The sequence below is a fragment of the Eschrichtius robustus genome, chromosome 19, assembly GCF_028021215.1.
Source record: "Eschrichtius robustus isolate mEscRob2 chromosome 19, mEscRob2.pri, whole genome shotgun sequence".
Lineage (NCBI taxonomy): Eukaryota > Metazoa > Chordata > Mammalia > Artiodactyla > Eschrichtiidae > Eschrichtius > Eschrichtius robustus.
This window is the reverse complement of record NC_090842.1, coordinates 7317771-7332515: the sequence shown is the minus strand read 5'-3', so window position 1 is coordinate 7332515 and position 14745 is coordinate 7317771. Positions and strand designations below refer to the sequence as shown.

General features: G+C 50.4%; 1 protein-coding gene across 1 annotated transcript in view; it reads left to right on the top strand.

The window, feature by feature from the left end:
• The first annotated feature begins 2855 nt into the window (after positions 1-2855).
• PLCG2 (phospholipase C gamma 2) overlaps positions 2856-14745 on the top strand; it is a 163031-nt gene continuing 151141 nt past the window's right edge. The window contains exons 1-2 of the mRNA XM_068527469.1: positions 2856-2944; positions 8242-8479. Of these exons, the coding sequence (XP_068383570.1) occupies positions 8287-8479 (193 nt within the window). The 5' untranslated portion in view covers positions 2856-2944; positions 8242-8286. The remainder of the gene's footprint in view (positions 2945-8241; positions 8480-14745) is intronic.

Sequence of the window (14745 nt, the reverse complement as noted above, 5' to 3'; positions counted from 1 at the left end):
AATAACAATGCTGAAGATAGTCAGCCCTGATGGTTGAACTATGATGCCTGTTTTATCCCTTGTCTCATTTAATCCTTATAATCACCCTGGGAGGTAGGACAGTTAATATACCCATTTTGCAGAGAGGGAAACTGAGGCACTGAGGGGGTTGGCTAATGGTCCAATGCTGGGAGGGCTGAAACACGACATGACACTTCTTCTCCACAGCATAATGGGTAGGGGGAGAAGCAACCCAGTATATTCAGATACAGGGAGGTAGGACAGTTAATATACCCATTTTGCAGAGAGGGAAACTGAGGCACTGAGGGGGTTAGCTAATGGTCCAATGCACCATGGCTGCTAGCAAATGGAAGAGGGTTATGGGGAAAAACACGTGCATCCCTGAGGACTGGTGAGGGACTCAGAATAGAAAGTCAAGACAATGCTGATTAAAACACAATTTTCTTTCAGGTTATTCCCCCCTCCCCCTTTTCTTTCTTTTTATATGAAAAGGAAAAGAAAGTTCCCTCCACCCTTTGAGGTCACTTCCTGACCCATTTGTGAATCTATGCGGAGTGGTTACACACTCACTTCTTCCTGCCTGAATGCCTCCTATTAATGCTGGGGATGGGCAGTGGGCCTGTGTGCCCATGGGCTCTGGCCCCAGACAGACTTGTGTTCAAATCCAGCCTCCACCACCCACTGACTTAATGCCCTTGAGCCCTAAAATAGCTAACTCATGACAGGGGGCTTTCTGCCATATGTATCTGAATATATTGGGTTGCTTCTCCCCCTACCCATTATGCTGTGGAGAAGAAGTGTCATGTCGTGTTTCAGCCCTCCCAGAACCAGGGCTTCCGTCTCAGTGACTTTATTTTGAACAATCAAGTTGGAGTTGGAGAAAAAGAGGCCACGATGAGGAGCCCCAGACACTCCCACTCATCGCACTGCATTCCTTTAGCTGTTCACCTGAGAGCGAAAACCAAGGCAAAGAGGAAAAGCAGTTAGAAATACGAAAAAAGCAAACTGCCATCTCCTATGACCACCATCTCAAACACAGCAGACATTTTAACTCCCAAAATGCTGTAGGCTCCCAGTCACAGATTAAATGAGAGTTCTTTGAGCTGAAGCGTGTGCTACATGTTCTTCTTTGCTTGCTTGATCCCCAGGGACCAGGGAAAACTCCAGCCAGAATTAGCATCTGTCTGGACAGAGGTTAGGAGCCAAGGCTTCCCACCGTGGTTTCCAAAGCTGATTGTACTTAGTTTCATTTTATCAGCAAGAGATTTAACACGGTTCCCTATACACATAGATTTTGTAATAATAAATTCTAGGGCTTCCCTGGTGGCGCAGTGGTTAAGAATCCGCCTGCCAATGGAGGGGACACGGGTTCGAGCCCTGGTCCAGGAAGATCCCACGTGCCGCGGAGCAACTAAGCCCATGTGCCACAACTACTGAGCCTGCGCTCTAGAGCCCGTGAGCCACAACTACTGAGCCCACGTGCCACAACTACTGAAGCCCATGCGCCTAGAGCCCATGCTCTGCAACAAGAGAAGGCACTGCAATGAGAAGCCCGCGCGCCGCAGGGAAGAGTAGACCCCGCTCTCCGCAACTAGAGGAAGCCTGCACGCAGCAACGAAGACCCAATGCAGCCAAAAATAAATAAATAAAAGAAAAGAAAATAAATTGTACACATATATCGTTGTAACAATATATTATGTACATTAGATAACATGTACCAAAATAGAAATGATAAAAGGATTGATGGAAATAAATATAAATTGAAGTTGTTAAAAAAAAAAGGCAAAGAAATTTAACCCAGATTCAGCCATCATTCCTGGGGAGTTGGCCCCATGATTACACGTGGTTTCAAAGATTTCTTTAAAAAATGGTGCAGTAAGTGATCTGTGGGGAATAGCAACTAGTACACCCTGGAGCTAGGAGCAATGAAAGAAATGAGTCCAGATTGCCTGAAGTCAGTGATAGAGCCCTGTGGCTTTAGGTATTATATTTTCAGCCAGAACAATATTCATAGATTTAAAAAATGCTGTAACTCAAGCGGCTTACGAGTAGAACTGACGTGTCCTGACAGCTCTGTAGGTGACTGGAAAGCTGGCTACAGTCACAACGGACTGTAGTCAAAGATGCATATGAAAGGTTTGAATAAAATTGCTTCATGAAACAGGAAAATGGAAAAAAGCAATATTTCTCTTAAAGAATGTTACATCATACAATACGTGACTTGAGGTAGGCTTGGTGTAGCTAAATGAATCAACTAAATACCGTCACCAGGCATTCGACCATGTCGTCTCTATGCTTAGAAGTTTATAAAGTGAGCCATAAAAAAAAATCTTCTCATTGGGAAAATGGGAGATCAATTCCCTAGTATTCTACGTTCCGTACAACAAACTTTTGGGGCCGGCACTATTTTGATCACGTCTGACAGATGAGAAAGCTGAGCTGAGGGTATTTATGTGGCTTGACCCAGGTAGTAAGAGGTGGTCACCAGCGCAGCCTCAGTAACGATTTCAAATTAGGGCCATGAACTGCCAATTCCCGGTGATTATGGGGAGTATATTAAATGCATGTAAAACACGTGTGTGCAGTAGGAGCTCCATAAAAGCTAGTCTGTCTGGAAGTTTTCTCTCCACCTTGCAAGTGAGGAGGGGCAGGTCGATCCCCTCCCGCTGCCTCAGTTTCTTTCTCGGCCCGCGGAGGCGGGGTCCCAGGCCTGGTCCGCCCCCAGGGAGGACGCGGCGCCGGGGGTGCTCTGAGCGGCGGGCCGGGGGTGGGGCGGGCCGGGGCGCGGGGGGCGGCCCCGGAGGAGTCACGTGGCGCGCGGCCGAAGCAGAAGTAACGGCGCCCGCGTCGGAGGGCGTGCGCGGCAGGGAGTGCCCACAGCCAGGACGGCGGGCGGCTGCGCGCGGGACCCCAGAGCCGGGACCCGCAGCGGGGGCGCGGCCAGGTGAGCGGCCCGGCCGGGTGGGAGCGCACGCCCGCGGGACCCGCGCTCGGGGAGCGGCGTCCAGGGGGGACCTGCGCCCGGGCGCTGCCCGCGCTGGCAGGGGTGGGGCACGCCGTCGGGGCCCCCGCCCGCTGTGCCCGGGGCCGGGGCGGTGACGGCGGGGGTCCGGGTTCCGTCGCCGGCTACTTCCTCACTCTGGGCCGGCGCCACTTCGTCGGTTGGTGTCCTGGGTCCGTCTGGCTTTGAATGGGAGCCCGGAGGAAGCGGCGCGGCTTGCGGTCTGGGGTTCGCGCGAGCGCTGGTGGTGTAGGCTCCGGTGGCTGGGGGGCGGGCGTGTCTCCTGACCACCTCTGTGCCCAGGGCTTGTTGCCTCCAGGCGCAGCCCTTCGCCCTGAGAAATAGAGCTTTCGGGGGATCCAAGATTCCGTCTCCCCCCGCAATAGTTGTATGCATCATTATGTGCGTCTCTGCGTTTTCCTGGTTATGTTGTGGAATCCCAAAGAGGTCGTTACCCCCATAGCGGAAGAATTCGAGGGAGAGATGTGTCCCGTTTCGACGGGGGGGGGGCGCGGGGCGCTTGGCGCCTGGATTCCAGAGGGGGCCCGGGAGGGGCTCTTTTAGCACCCTGATCTTGAACTAGAGTGAGAAAGTATGGAGGGTGGTGGCAGGCGCATGGGGAACAGGTGGCCTTGTCAGTCAGTGTAATTCGAATTTCGGTTCCAGCTGTGTAACCTCGGGCAAGTTGAAGAATCTCTGAGCCTCAGTTTCTTCCCCTGGGTACTTGGGCCACCCAGGCCTCCATTCCAGGGCTGTGTGGAGAACTGGGGCTTATCTGCCACTTCTTCACCCTGTGCTTAAGGGCCCTGCGTTGGGGCTCGGGCCGTCATCCTTAGCTACAGTCTTGCAGGGAGTCTTAATTTAGGGGTCCCTGGCCGCCTCAGGCAGTTACCCCTATTACAAAGCTGTGAACGCCCCGTGTGTACCAGCTCAGGACGATCCTTGCTGCAGGTTTCCTTGATGCTGAAATGGCCTAATCATGCTGCAGCCCTCCCCCTCCTTCTACCTGGAGCTTGTGAAACTCCTCTGGAAGAGGCCAAGCCAGGACCCCCATAAAGAGCCCTTTGGCTGAGTGAAGTTGATGGAAAATTCCGGGTGAGGAAATTTTTGAAAGCACGTCTTCATTTAGAAAACACTTAAAAACACAAAGCAGAAAAGCTCATCCATTATGTTAGCACTTAAATCAGTCAAAAGTCAGGTCAGACCCTTTACCTTCTCCCACTCTCCAAAAGTAACCACTCCTCCTGGATTTATAAGCAGACAGCCTTTTAAAAAATGTAATTATATTTATGCTTATTAGTTTGCAACTGTTTTCTCATCCGCCTCACGAATCTTTCCAGATCAAATTGCGTGTAAATCTTCCTCATTCTTTCCAATAGCTACTGAGCATTCTTTAATGTGTGTGTCCCATCATTTAAGGGACCCCCCCCCCATTCGTGAGCAGTTGAATTGTTTTTTTTTTTCTTTCTATCACAAATGATGCTTCTGTGAATATTTTTGTGCATGTTTCTGCACAGCACTGGATCAAAGCATATGCATGTTTTACATTTTAGTAGGTGCTCACAGGTTGCCCTGAAAAAAAAAAAAAAACAAACAAGTTGAAGTAATGCACGTTCCTACCTGCCGCAGCTGACACTGCTTGGTTCCTCCAGTGAAAATATGTATCGCTCTGTTGCTGCAGGGTGGGTGTGAGATGCAGCAGTAACATCCCTCGAGCTGTAGGATAGGCTGTTACCTCTCAGGGATACCTCTGTCAAAGTCTTAACAGAATTGTTTCGTGGGATTTTGTATGAAATTCTGTACTTCTCTAACGTGTGCAGAGAGCACTGAAGAGAACTCCCCTGTTTCCTGGTTCTGGGTCCTTGTATCCCAGAAGTTTATATTTTATTTTTTATTTTTTATTGGAGTATAGTTGATTTAAAATGTTGTGTTTCTGCTGTACAGCAAAGTGAATCAGTTACACATATACATATATCCACTCTTTTTTAGATTCTTTTCCCATATAGGTCATTACAGAGTAATGAGGAGAGTTCCCTGTGCTATACAGTAAGTCCTTATTAGTTATTTATTTTATATATAGTGTAGTGTGTATATGTCAATCCCAATCTCCTAATTTATCCCCCCTCCCTTTCCCCCCGGTAACCATGAGTTTGTTTTCTACATCTGTGACTATTTCTGTTTGTAGATAAGTTCATTAGTACCATTTTTTTTAGATTCCACATATAAGCAGTATCATATGATATTTATCTTTCCCAGAAGTTTATTTCGAATAGAAGGACATGAAAAGTAGAATCTTGTTAAATCTCAGCCACATTTGTATTTACACCGTAAGTCACTTTTATAAAGTTACCCAGGGAGGATGAGAAACAGGAACAAACAAGGGATTTCAAGGCTATTTCCTTCTTTTTTTTTTTTTTTTTTTGAAAACAGAAGCAAAATAGAAATTGCCTGTGATGGCTAGTGCCCTCCCCTGGGGTCAGGGCCTTGGAGACCTCCTTGCCTTAGTTGCTGAAGCACTGAACTCTGGAAGCCTGAGTTGGGAGCTGGTGGATTTTGGTGGTTGACTCCAAGGATCTTGTGGCCATGGGGATGTCTTCCCAGTTCTTGGGGAAGGACATGAGAGACTTGATGTTTATGGTTGAACCAATCCACTGGGCTTGTAAGTGGGAAGTAACCAGAATCCTGGGAAGGTTAAGTCCACGGCCCTCCCAGAGGCCGAAAGAACTGAGGGCCCTGGTGCTTCCCGGTTGGCTGGTTTACGTGGTGGTGTTGTGAGGGGTTGTGTGTTTCCTATTTGTGCCCTGCTACACGTGGGCCTTGAGCCCTGGGAGTGGGGAACTCAGGAGGTGTATGGCTGGGACCTGGTCCAAATCCTGGTTCTGACACTTTCCAGCTGTGTGACCTTGGACAAGTCCTTTGACCTCTCTGCCAAGTTAGTTACTGTCTGACCAGATCCTGCCACCAGATTCTGGATTCCAGAAGGCAGGTGCTGAAGGAGCAGGGGCATGGGATTCAGACCGGGGTTCCGATCCTGGTGTCACCATGCGTCTGTGTGACCTTGATCACATGATTTCACCTCCCAGGACTTGAGTTTTCACCTCTGGTGTTTCTCATTGAAATAAATGAGATGAACGAGATATGGCAGGTGCAGGCACCTGGGGAGGGCCAATAAACAGCTAATTTACCAGGATGAGACTGGCCTGAGGCACCTTGTTCATCCCCTGACCTGGATTCGAGGGCGGTGAGGCAGGAGGCTCAGGTCAGGCAGAGTTCTTGGCACACCCTGTAGTCCTGCTGCCGGGCCTTTGCTTAAGCCTGTTCCTCTGACTAGAACACTGTTCCCTCCCGCTTCATCTTTTTTAAAGCTTGGATTCAGACGCCGCCTTCCCCCAGAAGCTTCCTATGAGCACTGTCAGTTCCCAGCCTTACCCCAGACTAAGTTGGGGACCCCCTCTTGCTACTCCCTTTATTACCCCCACCCCCATGTCTCTGCTACTGCAGAATCATTGAGCTGACTGGTCTCTTTCCAAATGGGTGGAGAGCAGGTGTAATTCATGACTTTATCGCTGGGCTGTCAGCATACCTGGGAGGTGCCTTTGGCTGTGGGTGTGAGGTGGAGGAATGAGGGAGCAAAGGACAGGGCCTGGACCACTTCCTGCACCCCTCATTTGCATACAAGTCCACCCTCCATGTCTGTCATAGAGTTGACCTTTGATTAATGTCTTGACCAGCTAGCTGGCTGATTAATATTATCAGAGGCCCTGCTAGATGCTGGGGGCTGTACATACATTGTGGCGTCTAGTCCTTCCAGAGCCCCTCGAGGGTGGTATTGTTATCCCCATTATACAGCTGGGGAAACTGAGGCCCTGATTTTGAGCAACTTGGCAAAGAGGCTGTGGGGAGGCTGAGCCAGTGTGGAGGCCCAGACAGCCCTGGCTGAACACCGGTTTCTCTACAGAGTAGCGACTGTGGGAGCCTACAGGGATTTGGAGGAGGGGAGGAGGTAAGAACGATACAGGGAACAGTGCATGGTGACAGTAGCAGGAGCTAAATCTGAGGAGCATTGACTTTGCATCTTTGTTTTACGGGCTGAGATATGTTATCTGGTTCAATCCTTACAAGAACCTTTGGAGGTTCTTTAATCTGTCATCTTCCCCTTTACGAGGGTGGCAATTCAGCCTGCGGGTGTAAGTGACTTGGGGTAGGGGCTGCAGTCTGCAAGCCTGAAGTTAAGTCCCTTCTGAGTGAGGGGCCGTGAGTCTTTGGACATTTGGGAGGCAGACTGGGGGGAGGGTTTTTGCAGAGCAGGGGCTTAGGGAGCGACATGATTTCACTCTTGTTCTTAAAGCATCCTTTTGGTTCCTGGTCTGAGAGTTGACTGTAGGGGCTGGAGTGGAAGCAGGGAGACCAGTTAGCAGGCGATCAGAATGACCCAAGTATAAGATCCTTGGAGGGACCAGTGAAGCAGTGAGACTGACTGGATTCTGGGTTTGCCTGTGGATTGGATGTGGGCGTGAGAGAAACCAGGCAAGGAAGGCTCTGAGATTTGGGGCGCAAACACCTCTCTGGGAAACGCCAGCTGTGCAGGAGGATGAGGGATCGCCAGGGACACCCCCTGGATGCTGAGCTGCACACCAGGTGCTTCACAGGTGGCTTCCTAACTGTCCCGATGAAACTGGGGCTCACGGAGGTCACGCAGCCTGCCCAGGTCCACACGGTCAGTGGGAACCTACACCAGGATTTGAACGTGAGGCTGCTGGGCCCTGCTGTTTTCTGCCCTTTTTGCCCCAGTTCCATGGACACATTCGGAAGGTTTTTTTTGTTTTTTTTTCCTGTTCCCAACTTCACTCGGGAAGTAAAGGGATGGTTGGAAATCTCTCGGCAGGGTGTCAGGGGTGGGGACAGGAGTCAGTCTGGGCTGCTTTGGCTATTCAAATGTTCCGCAGCTTCAGAGTATGTGGGGAAGGAGTGGTGACGGCCAGGCTGGGGTGATTTGGTTATTTAAAGCCGGGATAGTGGTTGGGTCCCTGAGGTCGAGGGCTCCACCCACACCTCACTTCCATTTAAACCTCTGTATGTCCTGCCCGGGCTCTCTGAGCGGCCGGCGAGTCTCCGCCACTAGAACCTTCTCCCCCAAACTCATCCCGATGGGCATGAGACAGGATTTTGGCTCTTGAAGTCTAAGCCAAATCCCGCTCAGTTAACTAAAACCAGTTCCCGCCTTTATTCCGCCCTTCCAGCCTCCTCGTTCCCTCGCTCCTTGCCTCCCCCCGGAGCGGGCGACCATGAGCACCGCGGTCAACGTGGACGCCCTTCCGGAGTACGAGAAGAGTCAGATCAAGAGGGCCCTGGAGCTGGGCACGGTGATGACGGTGTTCAGCTTCCGTAAGTCCACCCCGGAGCGGAGGACTGTCCAGGTGATCATGGAGACCCAGCAGGTGGCCTGGAGCAAGACGGCCGATAAGATCGAGGGCTTCCGTGAGTACCTTCTCACCTTCCTGCCCAGGCCAGTGGTCACGGCAGTTGTTGCTGGTTTGATACCTTCTGAAAGTGAAAGCGGGGCCGCTCTGTCTGGGTCTCTGAATGGGTTTAGAGCAGGTGGGGGAAGTTAGCCAGGAAGCAGCAGGTGAAGGAACAGAAGCCCGCGTGGGCCAACTTGGAAGTGACATCCAGACAGCTCACCTGGGATGGCAGGGCTGGGCTGGCCTCCCTGTCTCACAGCATCGGGGACCATCTGGTTCGAGTTGATGGTCAAGCCGCCTGCCCTTTGAGGGCTAACTGGCCAGAGCTTGTGGAAACTCATAGCTTGGTAGTCAGACGAGCAGAGTGAGAGGCCCGTGCTTTAGCTCCAGGTGGACAGAGCGCATTGCTGAATGTTCTGTAGCTCGCAAGTAAAGTTCTGGTCCAGGTGGAGGTATCTTCTTCTCCCCATCCTCTGTACATTCGGCAGTTGGCTCAGTTCCTAAAGTTTCTAAGACTGTTTTTAACAGAGTTAGGAGACTTAAGCAATTTTCAGTTGCAGAGACTTGCTTTAATTTGACTTTTTTATTGGCTACTTTTTTTTTTTAATTCTATTTATTTATTTATGGCTGTGTTGGGTCTTCGTTTCTGTGCGAGGGCTTTCTCCAGTTGCGGCAAGCGGGGGCCACTCTTCATCGCGGTGCGCGGGCCTTTCACTATCGCGGCCTCTCTTGTTGCGGAGCACAGGCTCCAGACGCGCAGGCTCAGTAATTGTGGCTCACGGGCCCAGTTGCTCCGCGGCATGTGGGATCCTCCCAGACCAGGGCTCGAACCCGTGTCCCCTGCATTGGCAGGCAGATTCTCAACCACTGCGCCACCAGGGAAGCCCCTTATTGGCTACTTTTTAATTGAGCAATTAAAATGTACACTTGGGGGAAAATGAGACGATTCATAAATAAATGTCTCTTCCCCAGCCCACGTCATGCTCCAGAGGCAAGCTCATGACCAAGTTCTTTGGTCTTCCAGAAGTATTCTATGCTTGTGTGATGTGTGCATTGTGTTTCTTACATGAATGGGTACCTACTACATACACTTCGGCACTTTGATTTCTTTTTTTAATTTAACAGTTATCTTGGAGGTGCTTTATTATCAACGTATTGAGCTGCCGTTTTCTTTCGTGGCCACATAGCATTCTGGCTACAGTATAACAGTTTAACCCCTAGAAGTGGGCACTTTGGGTTTTTCCAGTCTTTTGCTCTTAGCTGCAGTGACTATACTTGGATTCTTCTTTTTTTAAAAAATTTTTTTGGTAACAGATTTATGGAGATATAATTCACATACCATATAATTCATCCATTTAAAATGAACAGTTCAAAAAAAAATAAAAAAAAATAAAATAAAATGAACAGTTCAGTATATTCAGATACGTGCAACCACTACCACAATTTTCATCACCCCAAAAAGAAACCCTGTACCTTTTAGCCATCCCTCTATTCCTCATCCACTTCTCCTGCCCTAAGCAATCATTAATCTCCTTTCTATCTCTATTGATTTCCCTGTTCTGGACATTTCCTCTAAAAGGAACCATATAGTATATGGCCTTCTGTGACTGGCTTCTTTTACTTAACACAATGTTTTCCAGTGTTTTCAACGTTCATCCACGTTGTGGTGTGTCTCAATACTTCATTCCTTTACGTGGCTGAGTAATATTCCATTGTGTAGATACTCCACAGTTTGTTGATCCATTCATTTGTTGATGGACATTTGGGTTGCTTACACTTTTTGGCCGTTATGAATGCTGGTTCTGTGAGCATTCATGAATGATTTTTTGTATGGCTGTGTGTTTTCATTTCTCCTGGGTATCTGTCTAGGAGTAGCATTGCTCCTAGGTCAATATGGTAACTTTGTTAATCATTTTAGGAACTGCCAGACTATTTTCCAAGTTGTTGCACCATTTTACATTCCCACCAACTGTGTGTGAGGGTTATCCTTGCATTATGCTTTCATGCACACATATTGTATTTACCTGAAGGACAGCTTCCTGTACGTGTTATTTCTGAGTTAAAGGGTACAGGCTATTTTAACTTTTAAAGGACAGTTGGACAACATCCCACAGAGGCCCACGAGGTGTTGAGGGTACCTCCCGTTCCCCACACCCTCATCCACCCTGCCATGGGGTTCTGAACTTGGCCGTTCACAGGTGGTCTCTGATAGCTCGGTGTAGTTCTTCGTTTGATTTCTTTTATCATGAGTGAGATTAAGTAGCTTTCCAAAAGGTTTCTCCTGGCTTTGGAGCCGAGCAGGCCTCCAGTGGCACAGAGCCAGAAGCCCCGCTTTGAAAGTGCCCATGTCTGGAGGCAGCAAACTCTCCTCCCAGTTTTGTTTGCATTGGCCACATTCCGCCTCTCAGGTGGCCCAGAAACCTGTCGCAGCTGGGGCGGGGTTGGGGGGCCTGCCTGGGGACGAAAGGGCACGGATGGTAAATACAGGTGTCCTGCACTGAGAGTGGATGGCTGGTCCCTTCTCTTCTGGGGGCTGAACATCGGAAACACCTGGGGGGGGGCATTTAAAGATACAGCCTACTGGAACTTTCTCCTGAAAGTTCTGATGGGTGTGAGACAGGATTTTGGCTCTTGAAATCCACACCCTATAGTTCTCCCCACTCATTAACTAAAAGCAGTTCCTCCTCCTCCTTGGAGTGGCTGAGGATGACTGTCATTCACCAGGTTGGTTGGGATTCAGTATTTTAATAGGCTCCCCAGGTGATCCTGGTAGCTAGCCAGGTTTGGTAGGTACTGCTCTAGCGACTCCCTCCCTCCCTCCCTCCATCCTTCCATCAGTCCATCCACCCTTCCTTCCCTCCCTCCATCCTTTCTTCCTTCCCTCCATCCTTCCTTCCCTCCATCCTTCCTTCCTTCCCTCCTTCCTTTCTTCCACCCATCCTTCCTTACATCCATCCATCTATATTTGAATGCCTGCTGTCCCAGGCACTATTCTAGGTCCTGGAGATACAGCAGGAATTACATTAGACTCCAGTCCTCGTGGAGCCTACATTGTTTGATTAGGTACAAGCAGCGTGGAGCTTGACTTCCAGCACATTTGTTGAGTGACTTTGCCATGTGACTGCAGGGCAAGTTATATCCACTTTCTGAGATCTAATTCTCTTATCTGCAGAATGGGAGTAATATTGGTATCCATGCACACGGTTACAGCTGGGAATGAGTAAATGAGTCGATACATCAGAGGGTCGAACGTGGTGTACAGCACAGGGTAAGCCCTGGACCGGTGGCAACTGCTGCTGTTATTTTTGCCATTGGTTGTTGATGACACGTGGCATCCAGCTTGTCCGGGGCAGCAGAGTCTTGCTTAGGTGTTTGGACTTTTTCTAGAGAGCAACAGGGATCCACCGAAGTGTTTTCAGAAGAGGGATGATGTGAACACGTTTGCATTTTTGAACGTGCGCTGGCAAGCCTGTGTGATATGGCTGTGTCAGTAGTGTTTGTAAAGCGACAGAAAACCCAATTTGGGAGTAAAGAGCTTAGAAAAGGTGCTCCCCTGACCACTTAGAAAGAATAGGCCTTTGGGCCCTAGACGGGGACTCTCAGGACCGCATTTTCAGCCTCCTGACATAGGGGAGTCCTGGGGGGACCCCCACAGCTGTAGTGTTGCTTCAGGGGTTCTAGTTAGCGGGAGCCTCCAGGTTACTGTGGCATCTGCAAGGGGCAGGCAAACAGGAGGGAGCACGAGCGTGTGGTCCTCGGGTAATTGGCAAGCAGCCTGTGACCTTTGGACAGGTGTCACAACACCCCTTGCAGGCCTGGGTGAAGGTAGACACCCGTGGGTCCAACTGTGCAAAGCAGTGAGTGGTTCTCAGCCGGGGCAATCCCGTCCCCACCCATTCAGGGGCATTTGGCAATGCCTGGAGATACGTTTAGTTGTGATTATTTGGGGGGGCTTCTGGCATCTAGTGGATTGAGGCCAGGGGTGCTACTAAACACCTTACAATGCACAGGACAGTCCCCGCCCCGCCAAAAAAAAATTATCCCGTGTAAAGCGTCAGTGTGCCAAGGTTAAGAAGCCCTTGTCTAAAGTCACGCATTTGCTTTGCTTAGAACCGTAAAATATCACTGGGTATATTCGGGTTTCTCTTTGGACCCCGTCATGACGGAGCTATGTCATGTGTTCAGCCCATATTTGCTGTCATATTGGGTGCTAGATTCTGCTAAGAGAGAGGAGGAAGGATGGAGTCCCTGCCCTGGAGGGAACAGGTGCAGCAACTGGGCATTGCAGGATCGTGTGGTCGGTACGCAGTGCGGGTCTGCGCTGGGTACTTGGCGAGGAAGGAAGGCTCTTGTCCCCCTCAGTGGGGATGGGGGGTGGTAGGGAATGGGGGGAGGCCTCATAGCAGAGGAGCTGCTTGTGTGGAGAGTTAAGGGAGGGGCCTGTCAGGTGGCCAGCAGGACGCCTGCCCTGAAGTGGGGTCAGTAGGTGCCACTGGATGCAAGTGAGTAGATTTGTGGGTCAGTGATTTGGACAGGGCTTAGCTGGACAGTTCTTCTACTCTTTGTGGCCTGGACTGAGGTGGCACTCAACTGGCATGTCACCTGGTCTGGAAGGTTCCAGAATCTTGACTCCCATGTCTGGTGCTGTGGTGGTGATGGCTGGAAGCCTGGGCTCAGCTGGAAATGTTGGCTGAGCACCTGCTGTGTGGCAGTCCCAGGGTAGCTGGACTTCTTACATGGTGCCTGGTGTCCCCCCTGGGTGCGTGTTCCAAGAGTCCCAGGCCAAAGCTGCTGGGCTTCTTATGACTTAGCCCGAGAAGTCCCAGAAAGTCACGTGCTCAGGTCACCAGGGCCAGCTCAGGTTCAAAGCATGGGGAATCTCCTCTTGGGGAGGGCGAGGCTTGCATGTCCAGGGCGGGAAAAAGTTGACGGCAGCCACCTTGGAGCCAAGTGACCATGAGAACAGACAGACTCTGGATCCAGACTTGTAGCTCAGCTCCCCGCTTGACCAAATACTAGGTGCTGCGTGATCCAAGGCAGGTTGTTTGACCTCTCTGTGCCTGTTTCCCTGTTGGTCAAGTGAAATGATAATAGTCCCTACCAATAAGATAAGGGTGAGAATCAAATGGATCTTTTTATATGTACTTTTTTATTTTTTAAATTATTTTTTAATAAATGTATTTATTTTTGGCTGCGTTGGTTCTTCAGTGCTGCATGCGGACTTTCTCTAGTCGCGGCGAGCAGAGGCTACTCTTCATTGCAGGGTGCGGGCTTCTCATTGTGGTGGCTTCTCTTGTTGGGGAGCACGGGGTCTAGGCATGCGAGCTTCAGTAGTTGTGGCGCGCGGGCTCAGTAGTTGTGCACGGGCTTAGTTGCTCCGCGGCATGGGGGATCTTCCCGGACCAGGGATCAAACCTGTGTCCCCTGCATTGGCAGGCGGATTCTTAACCACTGCGCCACCAGGAAAGTCCTTATGTACTTTTTTATATGTACATGTTTTATCTGTATATAAAAGGTACATATTTTAATGGGTGGGAGTCCCAAGCCCTGGCTTCTAAAAAAGACGATGGTCTCCAGCCAGACACTCACCTCTTGGCTGTCATTCTCCCGTTTACTTTCCAAGGCTGATGGGCAAGGTGGCGCCCTGGATTCCTTCCTGCACTGGCTGCTGAGAGTCTCTGGATGTCGGGAGGGAGCTCATGCCGGGAAGCGCTGCCTCTCTGGTTTTTCTTTTTTTCCAGGGGCACCAGCTGCGCAGACTCCAGCTGGAAAGGAGCCCGCTTGGGGACCTTTCTGAGTTGAACCTTTGGGGTCCTCTTGCATCTTGTCCATTGGGGAGGGCGGTCTGGAATGCGTCTCAGGAGCCAATGTGGTGCCAGCTGTTTGTGGAGTGTGGATGGGGCCGGCTGTGCAATGAGCCGCCTTTGAGGGCGTGGACCATGTCCATCTCGACTGAATGGGCCCTTTATCCTCAAGTTTTCACTTCTGCTTACGCGTGTTTTCTCCGTCTGCTTATTCTTGGCAAGTGGTGGCTGCCCGTGAATGGGGGGTTCTCACAAATAGGAGCTGTTCTGTTTCCCTGGTATTAGGTTCTCGGCTTGCCTGTGACCCTGTGACCAGGAAGCAGGGATCACCCCCACTTTATTACGAGGAGACCGAGTCCTGGGGAGACTAGGTGACATGCCCAAGGCTACACAGTCAGGAAGGGGCAGAACTACACTTTGCATTCGTTCAACCTGCCTTCAGAGTCTCAAGTCTTCTGCTCTGTGTTGCTGTCTCCTC